This window comes from Molossus molossus, unplaced genomic scaffold (genome assembly GCF_014108415.1).
Source record: "Molossus molossus isolate mMolMol1 unplaced genomic scaffold, mMolMol1.p scaffold_m16_p_5, whole genome shotgun sequence".
NCBI classification, from domain to species: Eukaryota; Metazoa; Chordata; class Mammalia; order Chiroptera; family Molossidae; genus Molossus; species Molossus molossus.
In genome coordinates, this window is record NW_023425388.1 from 76,478,346 (window position 1) to 76,492,383 (window position 14,038).

General features: G+C 40.4%; 1 protein-coding gene across 1 annotated transcript in view; it reads left to right on the forward strand.

The window, feature by feature from the left end:
- Window positions 1-9,992: 9,992 nt before the first annotated feature.
- Window positions 9,993-14,038, forward strand: part of MORC1 (MORC family CW-type zinc finger 1) — a 140,944-nt gene continuing 136,898 nt past the window's right edge. The window contains exons 1-2 of the mRNA XM_036242516.1: window positions 9,993-9,998; window positions 10,145-10,328. Coding sequence (XP_036098409.1) covers window positions 9,993-9,998; window positions 10,145-10,328 — 190 coding nt within the window. The remainder of the gene's footprint in view (window positions 9,999-10,144; window positions 10,329-14,038) is intronic.

Here is a 14,038-nt window from a genome sequence, read left to right on the forward strand (position 1 = left end):
GAACATTTTGCATTTTGATGATGATGTGTCTTGGTGTGGGACTCTTGGGCTTCATCTTGTTTGGGACTGTCTGTGCTTCCTGGACTTGTATGTCTGTTTTCTTCACCAAGTTAGGGAAGTCTTCTGCCATTATTGTTTCAAACAGGTTTTCGATTTCTTGTTCTGTCTCTTCTCCTTCTGGCACCCCCAAGATGCGAATGTTGGCACGCTTGAAGTTGTCCCAGAGGATCCTTACACTATCCTCATTTTTTTGGATTCTTTTCTCTTTTTGCTGTTCTGTTTGGGCGTTTTTTGCTTCCTTATATTCCAAATCGATGGTTTGCTTCATGGCTTTACCTACTTTACTATTGAATCTGGGTAAGTTATTCTTTATTTCAGTTCGTGCCTCCTTCATTTCTGACTGTGCATCCTTCATTACTGACTAGTCCTTTTTTATGCTCTTGAGGCCCTCACTAAGTTTGCTGAGGTTCTCATAAAGTTCATTGAGCATCCTTATAATCAGTATTTTGAACTCAGAATCTGTTAGGTTGCTTATCTCCATTTCGCTTAGTTTTTTTCTTGGGGTTTTGTTCTGTTCTTTCATTTGGGACCTGTTTCTTTGTCTCCTCATTTTGGCTGCCTCCCTGTGTTTGCTTCTGTGTATTACTCAATGAGAGGTGTGGGGCTATCTGAGAACAGATGCTGCTTGTTTGAAAGAATTCAGGAAAAACCTGAAGCAGGATACAAGACAGGCCAATCCTATGGTTAAGCAAGTGGCAACAGCTTGGGTCGGCCTGAAATATGGGTGCGGCAGGACCTCAGGGAATCACCAGGGTGGGGCAAACTGTGTGAGCAAGGTTGCTGGAGTCCCAGATATGGCGGCTGTCTGCTGCCCCAGGGAAGGGCTCACCAAAGGAACAAAGGCCTCTGACAGCACGTTTGTCCCGGAGAAAGCCCCCTCTCCAGCCTTCGCTCCAGTACCAAACAGCTCAGTTCTTCTCTGTATGTCTCTGATGCCCCTCGAGCTGCCTCCCCTCCAAGCTTAGAGGGAGAGAGTCCGATTAAGTCTGTGCGGGAGCCCTTTAAGGACCTGCCTGGGGCTCCAGCCGCGTCAGCTTCCCTGAGCCTCAGTTCCCGCTGGTTTATCCAGCCAGAAGTTATGGGGACTTCTCTTCCTGGCACTGGAACCCTGAGCTAGGCACCTGGTGTGGGACGGGAACCATTCAGTCCTCAGGGAGGACCTTCCCAGCCGAGGTATCCTCCTGATTTTTATCTGCCACAGGTGGGTGTGGGACCAGCCCCTCGCGCCTCCTCCCCTCCTACCAATCTGGATGTGGCTGCTGCTTTAATTTTGTAGTTGTAGGACTTCCACTCAGCTTGATTTCAGGTGGTTTTGAATGATGGTGTTTGTAGTTTAGTTGTAACTTTGATGTGGTTGTGGGAGGACGCGATATCGCATTTACCTAGGCTGCCATTTGACCGGAAGTCTCTAATTTTTAAAATATATAGAGTACTCATACAACTCAACTAACAGAAGACAAAGAACCCAATTTAAAAATGGGCAGAGGAGCCCTGGCCAGTTTGGCTCAGCGGTTAGAGCGTCGGCCTGCAGTCCAGAGAGATCTCTGGCCCTGGGTGGGTCGTGTCGTGGCAACCACTCGATGTGTCCCTTTCATGTCGATGTTTCTCTCTCTCTCTCCCTCCCACTCTATCTGAAAAAAAGAAAAAAGAAAAAATGTCCTCAGGTGAGGAGAAAAATAATAAATAAATAAACAAATAAATAAATAAATAAATAAGGTAGAGGAGCTGAATAGACACCTGTCCAAATAGGACATACAAATGGCCAAGAGACATATAAAGAAATGCTCAACATTACTAACCATCAGAGAGATGCAAATTAAAACAACAATGAGGTATCACCTCATACCTGTCAGAATAGCCGCCATCAACAAATCATTAAACAAGTGTTGACGAGGGTGTGGAGAAAACAGGACGCTAGTACACTGCTGGTGGGAATGCCGACTGGTGCGGCCACTATGAAATACAATACAGAGTTTCCTCAAAAAATTAATAATTGAACTTCCATTTGACCCAGTGGTCCCACTTCTAGGAATATACCCTAAGAAGCCTGAAACACCAATCAGAAAGAATATATGTACCCCTATGTTCATAGCAGCACTATTTACAATCACTAAGATCTGGAAACAGCACAAGTATCCATCAGTAGATCAATGGATAAAAAAATTGTGGTGCATATACACAATGGAGTACTATGCACCTGTAAGAAAGAAAGATCTCTTATCCTTTGAGACAACATGGAGGGACACAGAGAGAATTATCCTAAGTGAAACAAGGGAAGCAGAGAAAGACAAATATCACATGATCTCACTTATTTGTGGAATATAATGAACATAACAGTCTGAGGAACGGGGTAGTTCCAGGGACGTGGAAGTGAGGTACAGACTGACAATCCCCAGAAGAGGGTCTGCGGGAAGAGATAAACCACAGAACTCATATGCATGAACAATGTAAATGGACAACAAAGCTGGGGACAGGGCGAAGAGGGAGGGGAGGGTGGTATCAGTGGGCAGAAAAGGAGAAACATCTGTAAAAAAATTTAATTAAATAAAAAAAATTAAAATTAAAAAAGTGCTCACTATGACCAAGTGGGATTCATCCCAGTGATGCAAGGATGGTACTATATTCACAAATCAATAAATGTGGTACACCACATAAACAAAATAAATGATTAAAAACATATGTTCATATCAGTAGATGCTAAAAAAGCATTCAACAAAATCCAGCACTGAATTCTCATAAAAATGCTCAGTAATCTGGGAATAGAAGGATCATATCTCAACATCATAAAGGCCAAATATAAAAAAACCTACAGCCAACATCATACTCAATGGGAAAAAAGTACAAGCATTTCCTTTAAGAACAGGAACAGGAAAAGAAATACCCACTTTTGCCTCTCTTATTTAACATAGTACTGGATGTCTTAGCCACAGCAATCAAGCATGAATAAAAAATAAAAGGGATCCCAATTGGAAAGGAGGAAGTGAAACTGTCATTTTTCACAGATGACATGATATTGTACATAGAAAATCCTAAAGACTCCATCACAAATCTACTAGATTTAATAAACAAATTTGGCAAAGTAGCACGATATGAAATTAACATCTAGAAATTGGTGGCATTCTTATACACTAATAATGAGCTCATAGAAAGACAAACTAAAAAAAGAAAAATCCTATTTACCATTGTAGCAAAACAAATTAAGATACCTAGTAATAAACTTAACCAAAGAAGTAAAGGACCTATTTGCAGAAAACTACAGGACATTGAAAAAAGAAATAGAGGAAGATATGAAAAAGTGGACGTATGTATTGGAAGAATTAGCATCATTAAAATGTCCATACTACCCAAAGTGATCTATAGATTCAGTGCAATCCCCATTTAAATACCAATGACATATTTCACAGAACTAGAACAAATACTTCAAAAGATTATATGAAACCAAAAAAGACCCCGAATATTCAAAGCAATTTTGAAAAAGAAGAACAAAGTAGGAGGGATCACAATACCGAATATCAGGTTATACTTCAAAGGCATTATAATCAAAACAGCCAGGTACTGGCACAAGAATAGGCATATAGATTAATGGAACAGAACAGAGAACCCAGAAAGTGAACCAAGACATTATGCTTACCTAATATTGACAAAGGTGGCAAGAGCATACAATGGAGTAAAGACAGTCTGTTTAATAAATGGTGTGGAAAAATTGGACAGCTACATGCAAAAAACAGAAACTGGACCATCTACTTATAACATACACAAGAATAAACTCCATGTGGATAAAAGACTTAAACATGATTCATGAATCCATAAAAATCCTAGAAGAAAATGTAGGCAACAAAATTTCAGACATCACATACAGCAGAATTTTTACTGGTACAATCTCTAAGACAAGAGAAACAACGGAAAAAAACAGTACATAGGACTACATCAAACTAAAAAGCTTCTGCACAGCAAAAGAAACAAGCATCAAAGTGGAAAGGGAATCCACTACATGGGAATCCACAATCATTATACAATTGCCAATGATACATCAGATAAGGGGTTAATTTCCAAAATATATAAAGTACTCATAAAAATCAACCAAAGGAAGACAAAGAACCCAATTAAAAAATGGGCAGAGGACCCAAATAGACACTTCTCCAAACAGGACATACAAATGGCCAGGAAACATAAAAAAATGCTCAACATCACTAATCATCAGATAGAGGCAAATTAAAACAGCTGTGAGGTATCACCTCACACCTTCCAGAATGGCTGCCATTAACAAATCATCAAACAACAAGTGCTAGCAAGGGTGTGGAGAAAAGTGGACTCTAGTACACTGCTGGTGCGAATGTAGACTGGTGCGGCCAGTATGAAAAAAAATATGGAGTTTCCTCAAAAAACTTAAAAATTGATTCCACTTCTAGAAATATATCCTAAGAAGCCTGAAACACCAATCAGAAAGAATATATGTACCCCTATGTTCATAGAAGCACTATTCACAATTGCTAAGATCTGGAAACAGCCCAAGTGTCCATCAATAGATAAATGGATAAAAAAGTTGTGGTATATATACACAATGGATCACTTTGCAGCTTTAAGAAAGAAAGATCTCTTATCCTTTGAGATGACATGGCAAGACCTGGAGAGTATTATGCTATGTGAAATAAACCAATCAGAGAAATACAAATACCACATGATCTCACTTATTTGTGGAATATAATGAACAAAATAAGCTGATGAACAAAATAGACCCAGAGACATGGGAAGGAGTATGGTTCAGACTGACAAACCTCAGAGGAGGGGAGTGGGGGGGGGGGGTGTTGGATGAGATAAATGAAAGAACTTACATGCATTTATGTGTAACCAATGGACATAGAAAACAACTGGGGGGAGGGAGAGGCCAGATCGGGAGGAGGGTGTCTGGGGGGAAAAAGGAAAAACATCTAACAAAAGTTAATTAATTAATAATATCAATAAAAACATGACAAAGAAAGGAAGTTATAGGTCAATATCCATGGTGAACATAGATGTTAAAATCCTCAACAAAATACTAGCCAACCAAATCCAGCAATACATTAAAAAGGTCATACACCATGATCAAGTGGGATTTAATTCAGGAATGCAAGGTTGGGACAATATTTGCAAATCAATAAATGTGATGCACCACATAAACAAAATGAAAGATAAAAACCACCTAATCATTTCAATAAATGCAGAAAAAGCATTTTATAAAATCCAGCACCCATTTATGATAAAAACTCTCAGCAAAGGGGTAATAGAAAGAATATACCTCAATGTAATAAAGGCCATAGGATAAACCCACAGCCAAAATCATACTCAATGGGTAAAAATTACAACATTTCCCTTAAGAAGTGGAACAGGACAAGGATATCCGCTTTCCCCACTGTTATTCAATATAGTACTACAAGTCCTAGCTATAGCAATCAGACTAGAAGAAGAAATAAGTGTCATCCAAATTGGAAAAGAAGAAGTAAAACTGGCATTATTTGCAGATGACATCATACTGTATATGGTGGAACCCTAAAGATTCCACCATAAAACTACTAGAACTGATAAATGAATTCAGTAAAGTAGCAGAATACAAAATAATTATTCAGAAATCATAGCTGCATTTTTATACACCAATAATGAGCTATCAGAAAGGGAAAATAAGGAAACAATCCCATTTACAATTGCTTCAAAAAAATTAAATACCTATGAATAAATTTAAGTAAGGATGTAAAAGACCTGCACCTGGAAAATTACAAGACACTGAAGAAAGAAATTGAGGAAGATACAAATAAGTGAAAGCATATACTAGGTTCATGGGTAGGAAAAATTAACTCATTAAAATGTCCATATTTCCCAAAGCAATCTATAAGTTCAAATAATTGCTATCATGATATCAATGGCATATTTCACAGAACTAGAACAAATATTCCAAAAATGTATATGGAACCACAAAAGATCCCTAATAGCCACAGCAATCTTAAGAAAGAAGAACAAATTTGGAGGAATCATGATACCTTATATAAAACTATACTACAAGGCCATAGTAAACAAAACAGCATGGTACTGACATACAAATAAACATAAACCAATGTAACAGAGAGCTCGGAAATAAACCCACGCCTTTATAGTCTATTAATATTTGACAAAGGAGGCCAAAACATACAATGGGGTGAAGATAGTCTATTCAATAAATGGTGTTGGGAAAATTGGCGAAAAAAAATGAAACTAGACCACCTTCTTACATTAAAGAATAATGTCAAAATAGATTAACGACTTAAATGTTAGACTTAAAACCATAAAAATCATAGATGAACATAAAGGCAGTAAAATCTTGAACATTTGTTTAAAAAAATTGTTTTAATCCTCACCCAAGGATTTATTTTTTTCATTGATTTTTTGAGAAAGTGGAAGAGAAAGGAGGGGAGCAGAGAGAGAAAGAGAGAAACAGCAATTGGTTGCCTTCTGAATGTGCCCTGACCGGGGCCTGGGATTTAACCTGCATCCCAGGTACATGCCCTTAACTGAGAATCGAACCCATGACCCTTTGGTCCATGGGCCAACATTCTAACCACTGAGCCACACCAGCCAGGCAAAAATCTCAGATATTTCTCATAGCAATATTATTTTTGATGTATTGCCTTGGGCAAGGGAGATTTTAAAAAGTAAACAAACTAAAATGTTTTTGCACAGCAAGATAAACTATCAACAAAATGAAAAGAAAACCCATGAATGCAAGAACACATTTGCTGGTACTTCTGATATGGTGTTAATATCCAAAATTCATAAAACTCAACATAAAAAAACAAACAATCCAGTTAAAAAATGGACTGAAGACCTGAATAGATACTTCTCCAAAGAGGACATATAAATGGCCAATAGACATAAGAAAAGATGCTCAACGTCACTCATCATCAGAGAGAGGCAAATTAAAACAACTATGAGGTATCACCTCATACCTTCCAGAATGGTTGCCATCAAGAAATCATCAAACAACAAGTGTTGGCAAGGGTGTGGAGAAAAGTGGACTCTAGTACACTGCTGGTGGGGATGCAGACTGGTGCAGCCACTATGAAAAACAATATAAAGTTTCCTCAAAAACTTAAAAGGTGAACTGCCTTATGACCCTTCGATTCCACTTCTGAGAATATATCCAAAGAAACCTGACACACTAATTTGAAAGAATATATGCACCCCTGTGTTCATTGTAGCATTGTTTACAATAGTCAAGATTTGGAAGCAGTTCAATTGTCCATCAGTAGATTAGTGGATAAAAAAAAGCTGTGATAGACACATTTACAGAATGAAATACTAAGTCAGTCATAGAAAGAAAGAAATCTTACCCTTTGGGAGAGCATGAATGGAGCTGGAGAGCATCATGCTAAGTGAAATGAGCCAGTCAGAGAAAAACAAATGAACAGAATGAACTAACAAGCAAAATGAAGACAGACTGATAGACAGCAGGCTACAGCTGTGGGAGTGGTTGGTTGGGGGTATGGATGGGGGTGGGTGGAGGGATTGAACAAAAAAAAAAAAAAAAAGAGAAAATTCTCCTGGAGACCGACAACAACAACAACAGTGTGGTGATTGCTGGGGGTGGGAGTGGTGGTGGGACATGGAGAGGGGATGAGGAATCAACGGTGGTGGAAGGAGATCTGACTTGGGGTGGTGAACACACACTGCAGTGTACAGAACATGTTGTGTAATTGTGCATCTTAGACCTGTATCATTTTGTTAATTAGTGTCACCCCAATAAATTCAATAAAAAGGATAAAAAGAAATAAAAGGGGGAGTATGTACTTTGAAAGATTTGAGCCATCATTTGTGACAATTACGTGAATGTCGCAAAATTAAAATCTAAATGTCAGTAAGTGTATTGTCTCATATCCCAAATCGACTATCGTTAAAATCACGATTAACCATGAAATGAGCAGATGACATTCTCATTTTAAATTTTATCCTCCCTGCTATTCCACTAGTATTTTTTTTTAAATCACGAAATAATGTTAAAATGAATCTTGAGGCAGGATTGAGAGAGGTGGCTAAGACAAGGAATCCCAAAAGCAAACCTTGAAGAGGAGCCAGATTTTCCTTTATGAATGAAGAGTGGCTAAACGGAGTTGAAATGGGGAAGGAGAAAATGCCTTGAATGCATTGTAGGCAATGACTCCCAGGTCTATTTTTAGTACCATCTAACAGATCCCCATGTGTGCCTGTCATCCGGGCCAACCAGTACCGTCTAGGACTTTGGGGCTGGCCACTTAGTATACAAAGGCTCTGCTCGGATTATTAGAAGGAGTGCTTCTGCAATAATCATACCCTTCCCTCTGGTACAAATTAGATATTACCATTTTTACTAATTACAGGCTAGTGGCTCCAGCACCCTCCCAATAGTAAACTGCTTTGAGACAGCAGCTGGAAACTGGGGTAGTAAAGTAAATCCAGAAGAGGCTCATCAAACTTTTCTCGCCCATTAAATGAAAATAAAATATTATATTTGTGAAGTTCTATGGAAGAAAAAACGGAAAAGATAGCTCAAGTTGCTTAGTAAAGAGAATTTTGCAATCAAAACACCACCACACATCAGCCACAGTTAAAACAAAAATGCAATCAGGAAAATTACTTGGAATGTTCGTGTTTACTTCCAGTTTTCAAATTAGAGCATCAAGTTCCTTTGGGTTGTCATTCAAATTTTCTCTTCCTCTCTTGATTCCTATAAATGTAGTAGCTGATAAACTCCTTTCTTTAGAAGTAGAATTATTATCCCAAAACTGACATCTTTTTTTTCCTTTCCTGAGAACTTCATTGCTTGTATGATTCCCAGAAATCACAAGCACATCTAGTTCAAGTTCTTAATTCAATAGAAACTCATTTCTGCTTTTAAAACTATCATGTAAAATCTCTGCTGAGTACTATTGAACTACTTTAGTTTATAAGTCATTTAACCCTACATTGAATGAGTTTGAATGCTTCTTACAGGTCATCCAGGTCAATCAATTTCTCGTCTCAACCAGAACCTTTCTACACAGCATCCTTGACAAATCCTGTTTCAGCTTGGGTTTTAGTGACTTGGTACTCAGTGCTTTGTGAGTAACACCACTTGGAAAGCTGGTGTACAAAGCCCTTTCTTATATTTATCCCCATCCCCCAACCTTCTATTTGCCTAGTTGTATCTTTTGGAATATACAGAATGTTTATTCCTTGAGCTGGGCTTGTACATCAAATAGTTGAGTGTCAGTGGACAGGTTAAAAAATGTTCTTACAGAACACAAGTGTCCACATTATCACATAGTTTAAATTTTGTTCTAATTGCCTTTACTTCTTCCTTCCTTTCTTTTTCTGGATGATCTTTTTTCTTCTGTCTTTCCTTTAAATGGAGAAAACATGATCAACCCAGGAGGCACAGGAAGGTAAGTGCTGGGGTTAGAGCACAAGACACCTTTACCTCTGGTACTGTGACAAACTGCAAGGAAAGGGGAACTACCCATTTTCCTTCCCCGCACTCTCCAACCTCGCCACATTGATTCTTTTAAACATTGAAAAAAATTCAATTATAGCTGACATCAATTTAATATTAGTTTCAGGTGTACAACATAGTGATTCAACATTTATATAACTTATGAAGTGAACTTCCCATAAGTCTAGTACCCATCTGACACCGAAGTTACCACAATATTATTGACTATTTCCCTATGCTGTACTATACAACCCTGTGCCTAGTTTAATAACTGCCAATTTGTACTTCTTAATCTCTTCCGCTCTTTCATCTATCCCCCCTACATTCTCTCCTATCTGGCAACGATCAATTTGTTCTCTGTATCTGTGAGCATTTTTCTGCTCCCCTACCTACCCTGATCCATCATATTCTTTAAGTGTGTGTGTAATCATTTCCGATCAAATTCCAACCCCAACCTTGGGCTCCACTTCCCAGTTGGGGCATGACAGTAACGACAACATAAATCTCAATTCAGGAAGAGGGGCCTAGATCAGAGGCCTTATTGGCTCAAAAGGTGTGTCCAAGACCAGCATCAACTTACTTTGCCAGACACCAGCCAACAGCGCAGAGTGAACTTCGCACTCTGGCCTCCAGGGGGAGCGCGCGCCCCCCCAGCAGGTTTTCTGGGGGCGTGGGCGCGAGGGCGCGGGCGAGGGACCCCTGCAGGGCTGGGCGTCCGTGTCTTCTAGGGTGCGCGGGTCGCGTTGGAGGCCATGGGCGACAAGTATGCTACTCTGCGGCGGGCGAAGCTGCATCTGGATTTCATCCACGCCAACTCGTGAGTGACTCCGGGAGCCTGAACGAGGGCCGGCGGCGGTGGGGCGGTGGCGGCGGGGGCGGCGGTGGCGGTGGCGGTGGCGGTGGCGGCGGGGGAGGGTCTCAGGGAAGAGTTTGGTCTGTCGTAGTGAAATACGAACGAGGTGCCCTTGACTTACAGAAATTTTATTTATTTATCTGAAGTTGTTTATGCTTTTTCCCTGACCAGTGTGGCCTGAGCCCGCGCACCAAAGGGTCACGGGTTCGATTCCCGGTCTAGGGCACGTACTTGGGTTGCAGGTTCGATCCCGGCCTGTGGGCTCTTCAGGGCTCCTGCAGGAGGCGGCATCGAAATTTCTCTCCGCTCCCCTTATACTCTTTAAAAAATTAATGGAAAAAAATCTTCAGGTGAGGATTTTAATAAAGTTATTTATGCTTTAAGAAGAAAAATAATAAGAACAATAAAAATATATATTCTGGGCCAGACTAAACCTTTTTTTTCCTCACGAACACCAAGTGGTAGGAGGCCCTACATTTAACATTTAACAAAACTGTGTGATTGTAGACCAGCAGAACCCTCATTCCACCAGGGTTGCCTATCTGTAGTGATTTTCTGCCCAATATCCAGACATTTTAAAGATTAAGTTGCCTCCAGAGTTTAATTTGTATTTATTGATTCCAGCCTCTGTGTCCCCTAGAGCCTTTCCAAATTTGTAACCTCTCCGTGGATAGAATTCTCACATTTTAGTTATTACGAAGGCACTCATTCTCTGTCAGGCCCATATGCCTCTTGGCTACTGATTAGGTGTTATTTCAGGCACTCAGATTGCAGAGGAAGGTGACGAGGTTTCCTGTCCACCGTCACTCCCAACACGGCCAAGCAGGGCAGAGTGCTGTGCAATGCACGGTGGTATGTTGTTTCCTGGGGTCTTTCCGTGCTTTGGATTTACTAAACATGCTCATTGATAGAAAGCAGCGATTTACACCTACACCAGATGGCTACTGTTGTGTTGGCTGTTGTCATTTTTTAGTTTGACAGTCTAAGGAAAACCGTCAGGTATTGCACCTTTAAGAATTCTGTGGCTCACCAGTTGAAAATCGCCGATGCGAAGATGCACCCGATTTGAAACCACAGAAAAGTGTAAAGAAAACCAGGGAAAGCCAGCCTTGCTCTGTGGGAAGTTACAATCTCTACAGAAAATACGGGTAAAACAGGCAGTATTCAGCAGATATGTAATTTTCATTTCTCTGTCATGGAGAATGATTTCAAGCTGGAAGCCATGGGACAGTTAATTAAAAGCTGACAGAGGTGGAAGACAAATGAGGAAATGGCGATTGTGAGTTGCGTTTTAGAAAATATCATAAGCAGAGTGCTGGAAGGACTGCGAACCTGATCTTGGGAAATTTCCTCAGCCTCAGTTCTGTGTAGTTTCTGCAGGTGTTGCTCCTGGCCTCCTCCTCCCCAGCCCCCCAGTCATCATCTGTGGTCTGGAAACTGAGTAACAGAAGTGAGAGCAGCTCGGGCAGCAGGAGCAGAATCAGATATAAATGGGCATCTCGTCCCCTAGGTCATTTGTTTGAGACTTCCTTCAGTGAAAATGGGTGATTTTGTAATTCTCCCTTGCTTCTTCACCCCCTACCCTATCCATCGCCAAGCCCCCTTCATGCTGTCTACCTAGGTCTCAAATTCATCTGTTCCTCCCCATCTCCACAACCATTGACTTGTCCACACCACTGCCGTCTCCCTTCTGAACTCCTCCACATAGCCTCTAAATTGGGTTCCCTGCTTCCTAGTCTTGCTCCCCAAATGGTACATTTTCCTGAAAGCTGTCAGTGTGAGCTTTTTAAAAAAGTAAACCAGACACGTCACTCTTCTTAAAACATGGCGGTGGTGTCCAGGTGCATGGAAACTGCAAAGAAGCTCCAGCCATCCCACTGTCCACACCATCGCCCATTTGATCAGAGCCAGAGCAGACGGCCTCCTCGGCTCTTTTCTGCTCCAAGGTCTTGGCATCTCCTGCTCTTGCTGGGAGTTCCTACTTTGGCTGAGAGAAGGAGGGAGTTCTCCTCCTTCAGGGCTCTGTTTAAATGCTTTCCATGAGGAGGGTCTCTCACCAACCACCATGCCCTCTCCTCACCAGTTCTTTTTCCTGTCTTCCTTCCTTCTTAGCTCTTAATCACAATGTCACATCATCTTAACGTGTTTGCTGAATTGTGCATTTTCTATACCCCCCACTAGCTCGAGCTCCCAAAGGATAAAGACTATGCCCCATTGTAGCAACTCCTACTGCATTTGGGGGGGGGGGCTTCAGAGTGATTGCAATGACTTTCCTGAAGGATTGCTTGAGTTTTTGTATATTGAATCCTGTGTTTTAAATTCACTAGAAAGGCTTTGGTTTAAATGCTACTTTTGTAAAGCATATCACCTACACATCCCCTTTGCTTTTTTTTAGATTTTTATAGACTAACTTTTTTGAATGAAGAACACCTGTGTGCAACGATAGTGTTTACTAGTTTTTTTAATTACTAACTTGAAAACTAACTTGAATCAAGAGTGCCCTCATCAGCATGTAAATAAACTTTAAAATTCAATAAAAAATGGATATAAGTATATAATATTTAAAAATAAATTTCCAGCTACCATGTTGTCCTGTAGCCTGAGGTATTGGCTCCCTGAGACACTGCAGATGGTCCTTCCTCCTGTACACATGAGCACATGTTTTTTGATAAAGGGTGTCTATTGCTTTTGCTCCCTGTTTACTAAATATAAAAAGATAATTGCCTACTGAATCTTCCCTTAATGCTGGGATAAGTTTGCTGATTGAAATACACACAGCAGCAAATGAAAAGCAAGTGTGAGACCCTGAAGCAGTCTGATTTCACCCACAGATGACTATCCATCCTTCAGGGTAAGTGGAGATGGCCGTGTGGTGTGTTCTGTTGTCCAGGACCTGGCACAAGAGTGTATAGGACACAGTAACCGCAGGCAATTCGTGATGTTATTTAAGGAGCAGGCTTTTCAGATGTGAAAAGGTTCTACAGAGAAATATAGATCAGTGGGGCGGTCCCCTGCTAGAGCCTGTTGCCTGCACATGGGGTCTGAGGGCCTTCAGTGGGCCAGGTTTTTGTTTTGTTTGTTTTAACTATGTATATATGAAAATATATACACACGTGTGCGCGCACACACACACGCACACACACACACCCCGCCTTCACTGCACTATTTTCTATATCCATGGGTTATGTATATATGCATATAAGTTCTTTGGTTTATCTTTTCCTGTCCCCCATCCCTCCTTCCCTCTGAGGTTCATCAGTCTGTTCCCTACATCCATGTCTGTGAATCTATTTTCTTTGTCAGTTTATTTTGTTCAGTAGATTACACACGAGAGATCATGTGATACTTGTCTTTCTCTGATTGGCTTATTTTGCTTCACATAATAGTCTTTAGGTCCCTCCATGCTGTCTCAAAGGGTAAGAGATCCTTCATCTATCACGGCTTTTTTATCCACTCATCTGCTGATGGGCTAGATCTTAGCTATTGTAGATAGCACTGCTATGAACGGCATATATTCTTTCCGATTGGTGTGGGCCAGGGTTTTGATCAGGATGTTTTAGAAATAATTTGGCCTTAAAAATATAATTTTAATGAAAAATTGCTTGAAAAATCTTGAATGAAGTCTTACAAAGCAGTTTAAAATGCCAGCATTTGCTCTGAGTACAGTGAGGCTC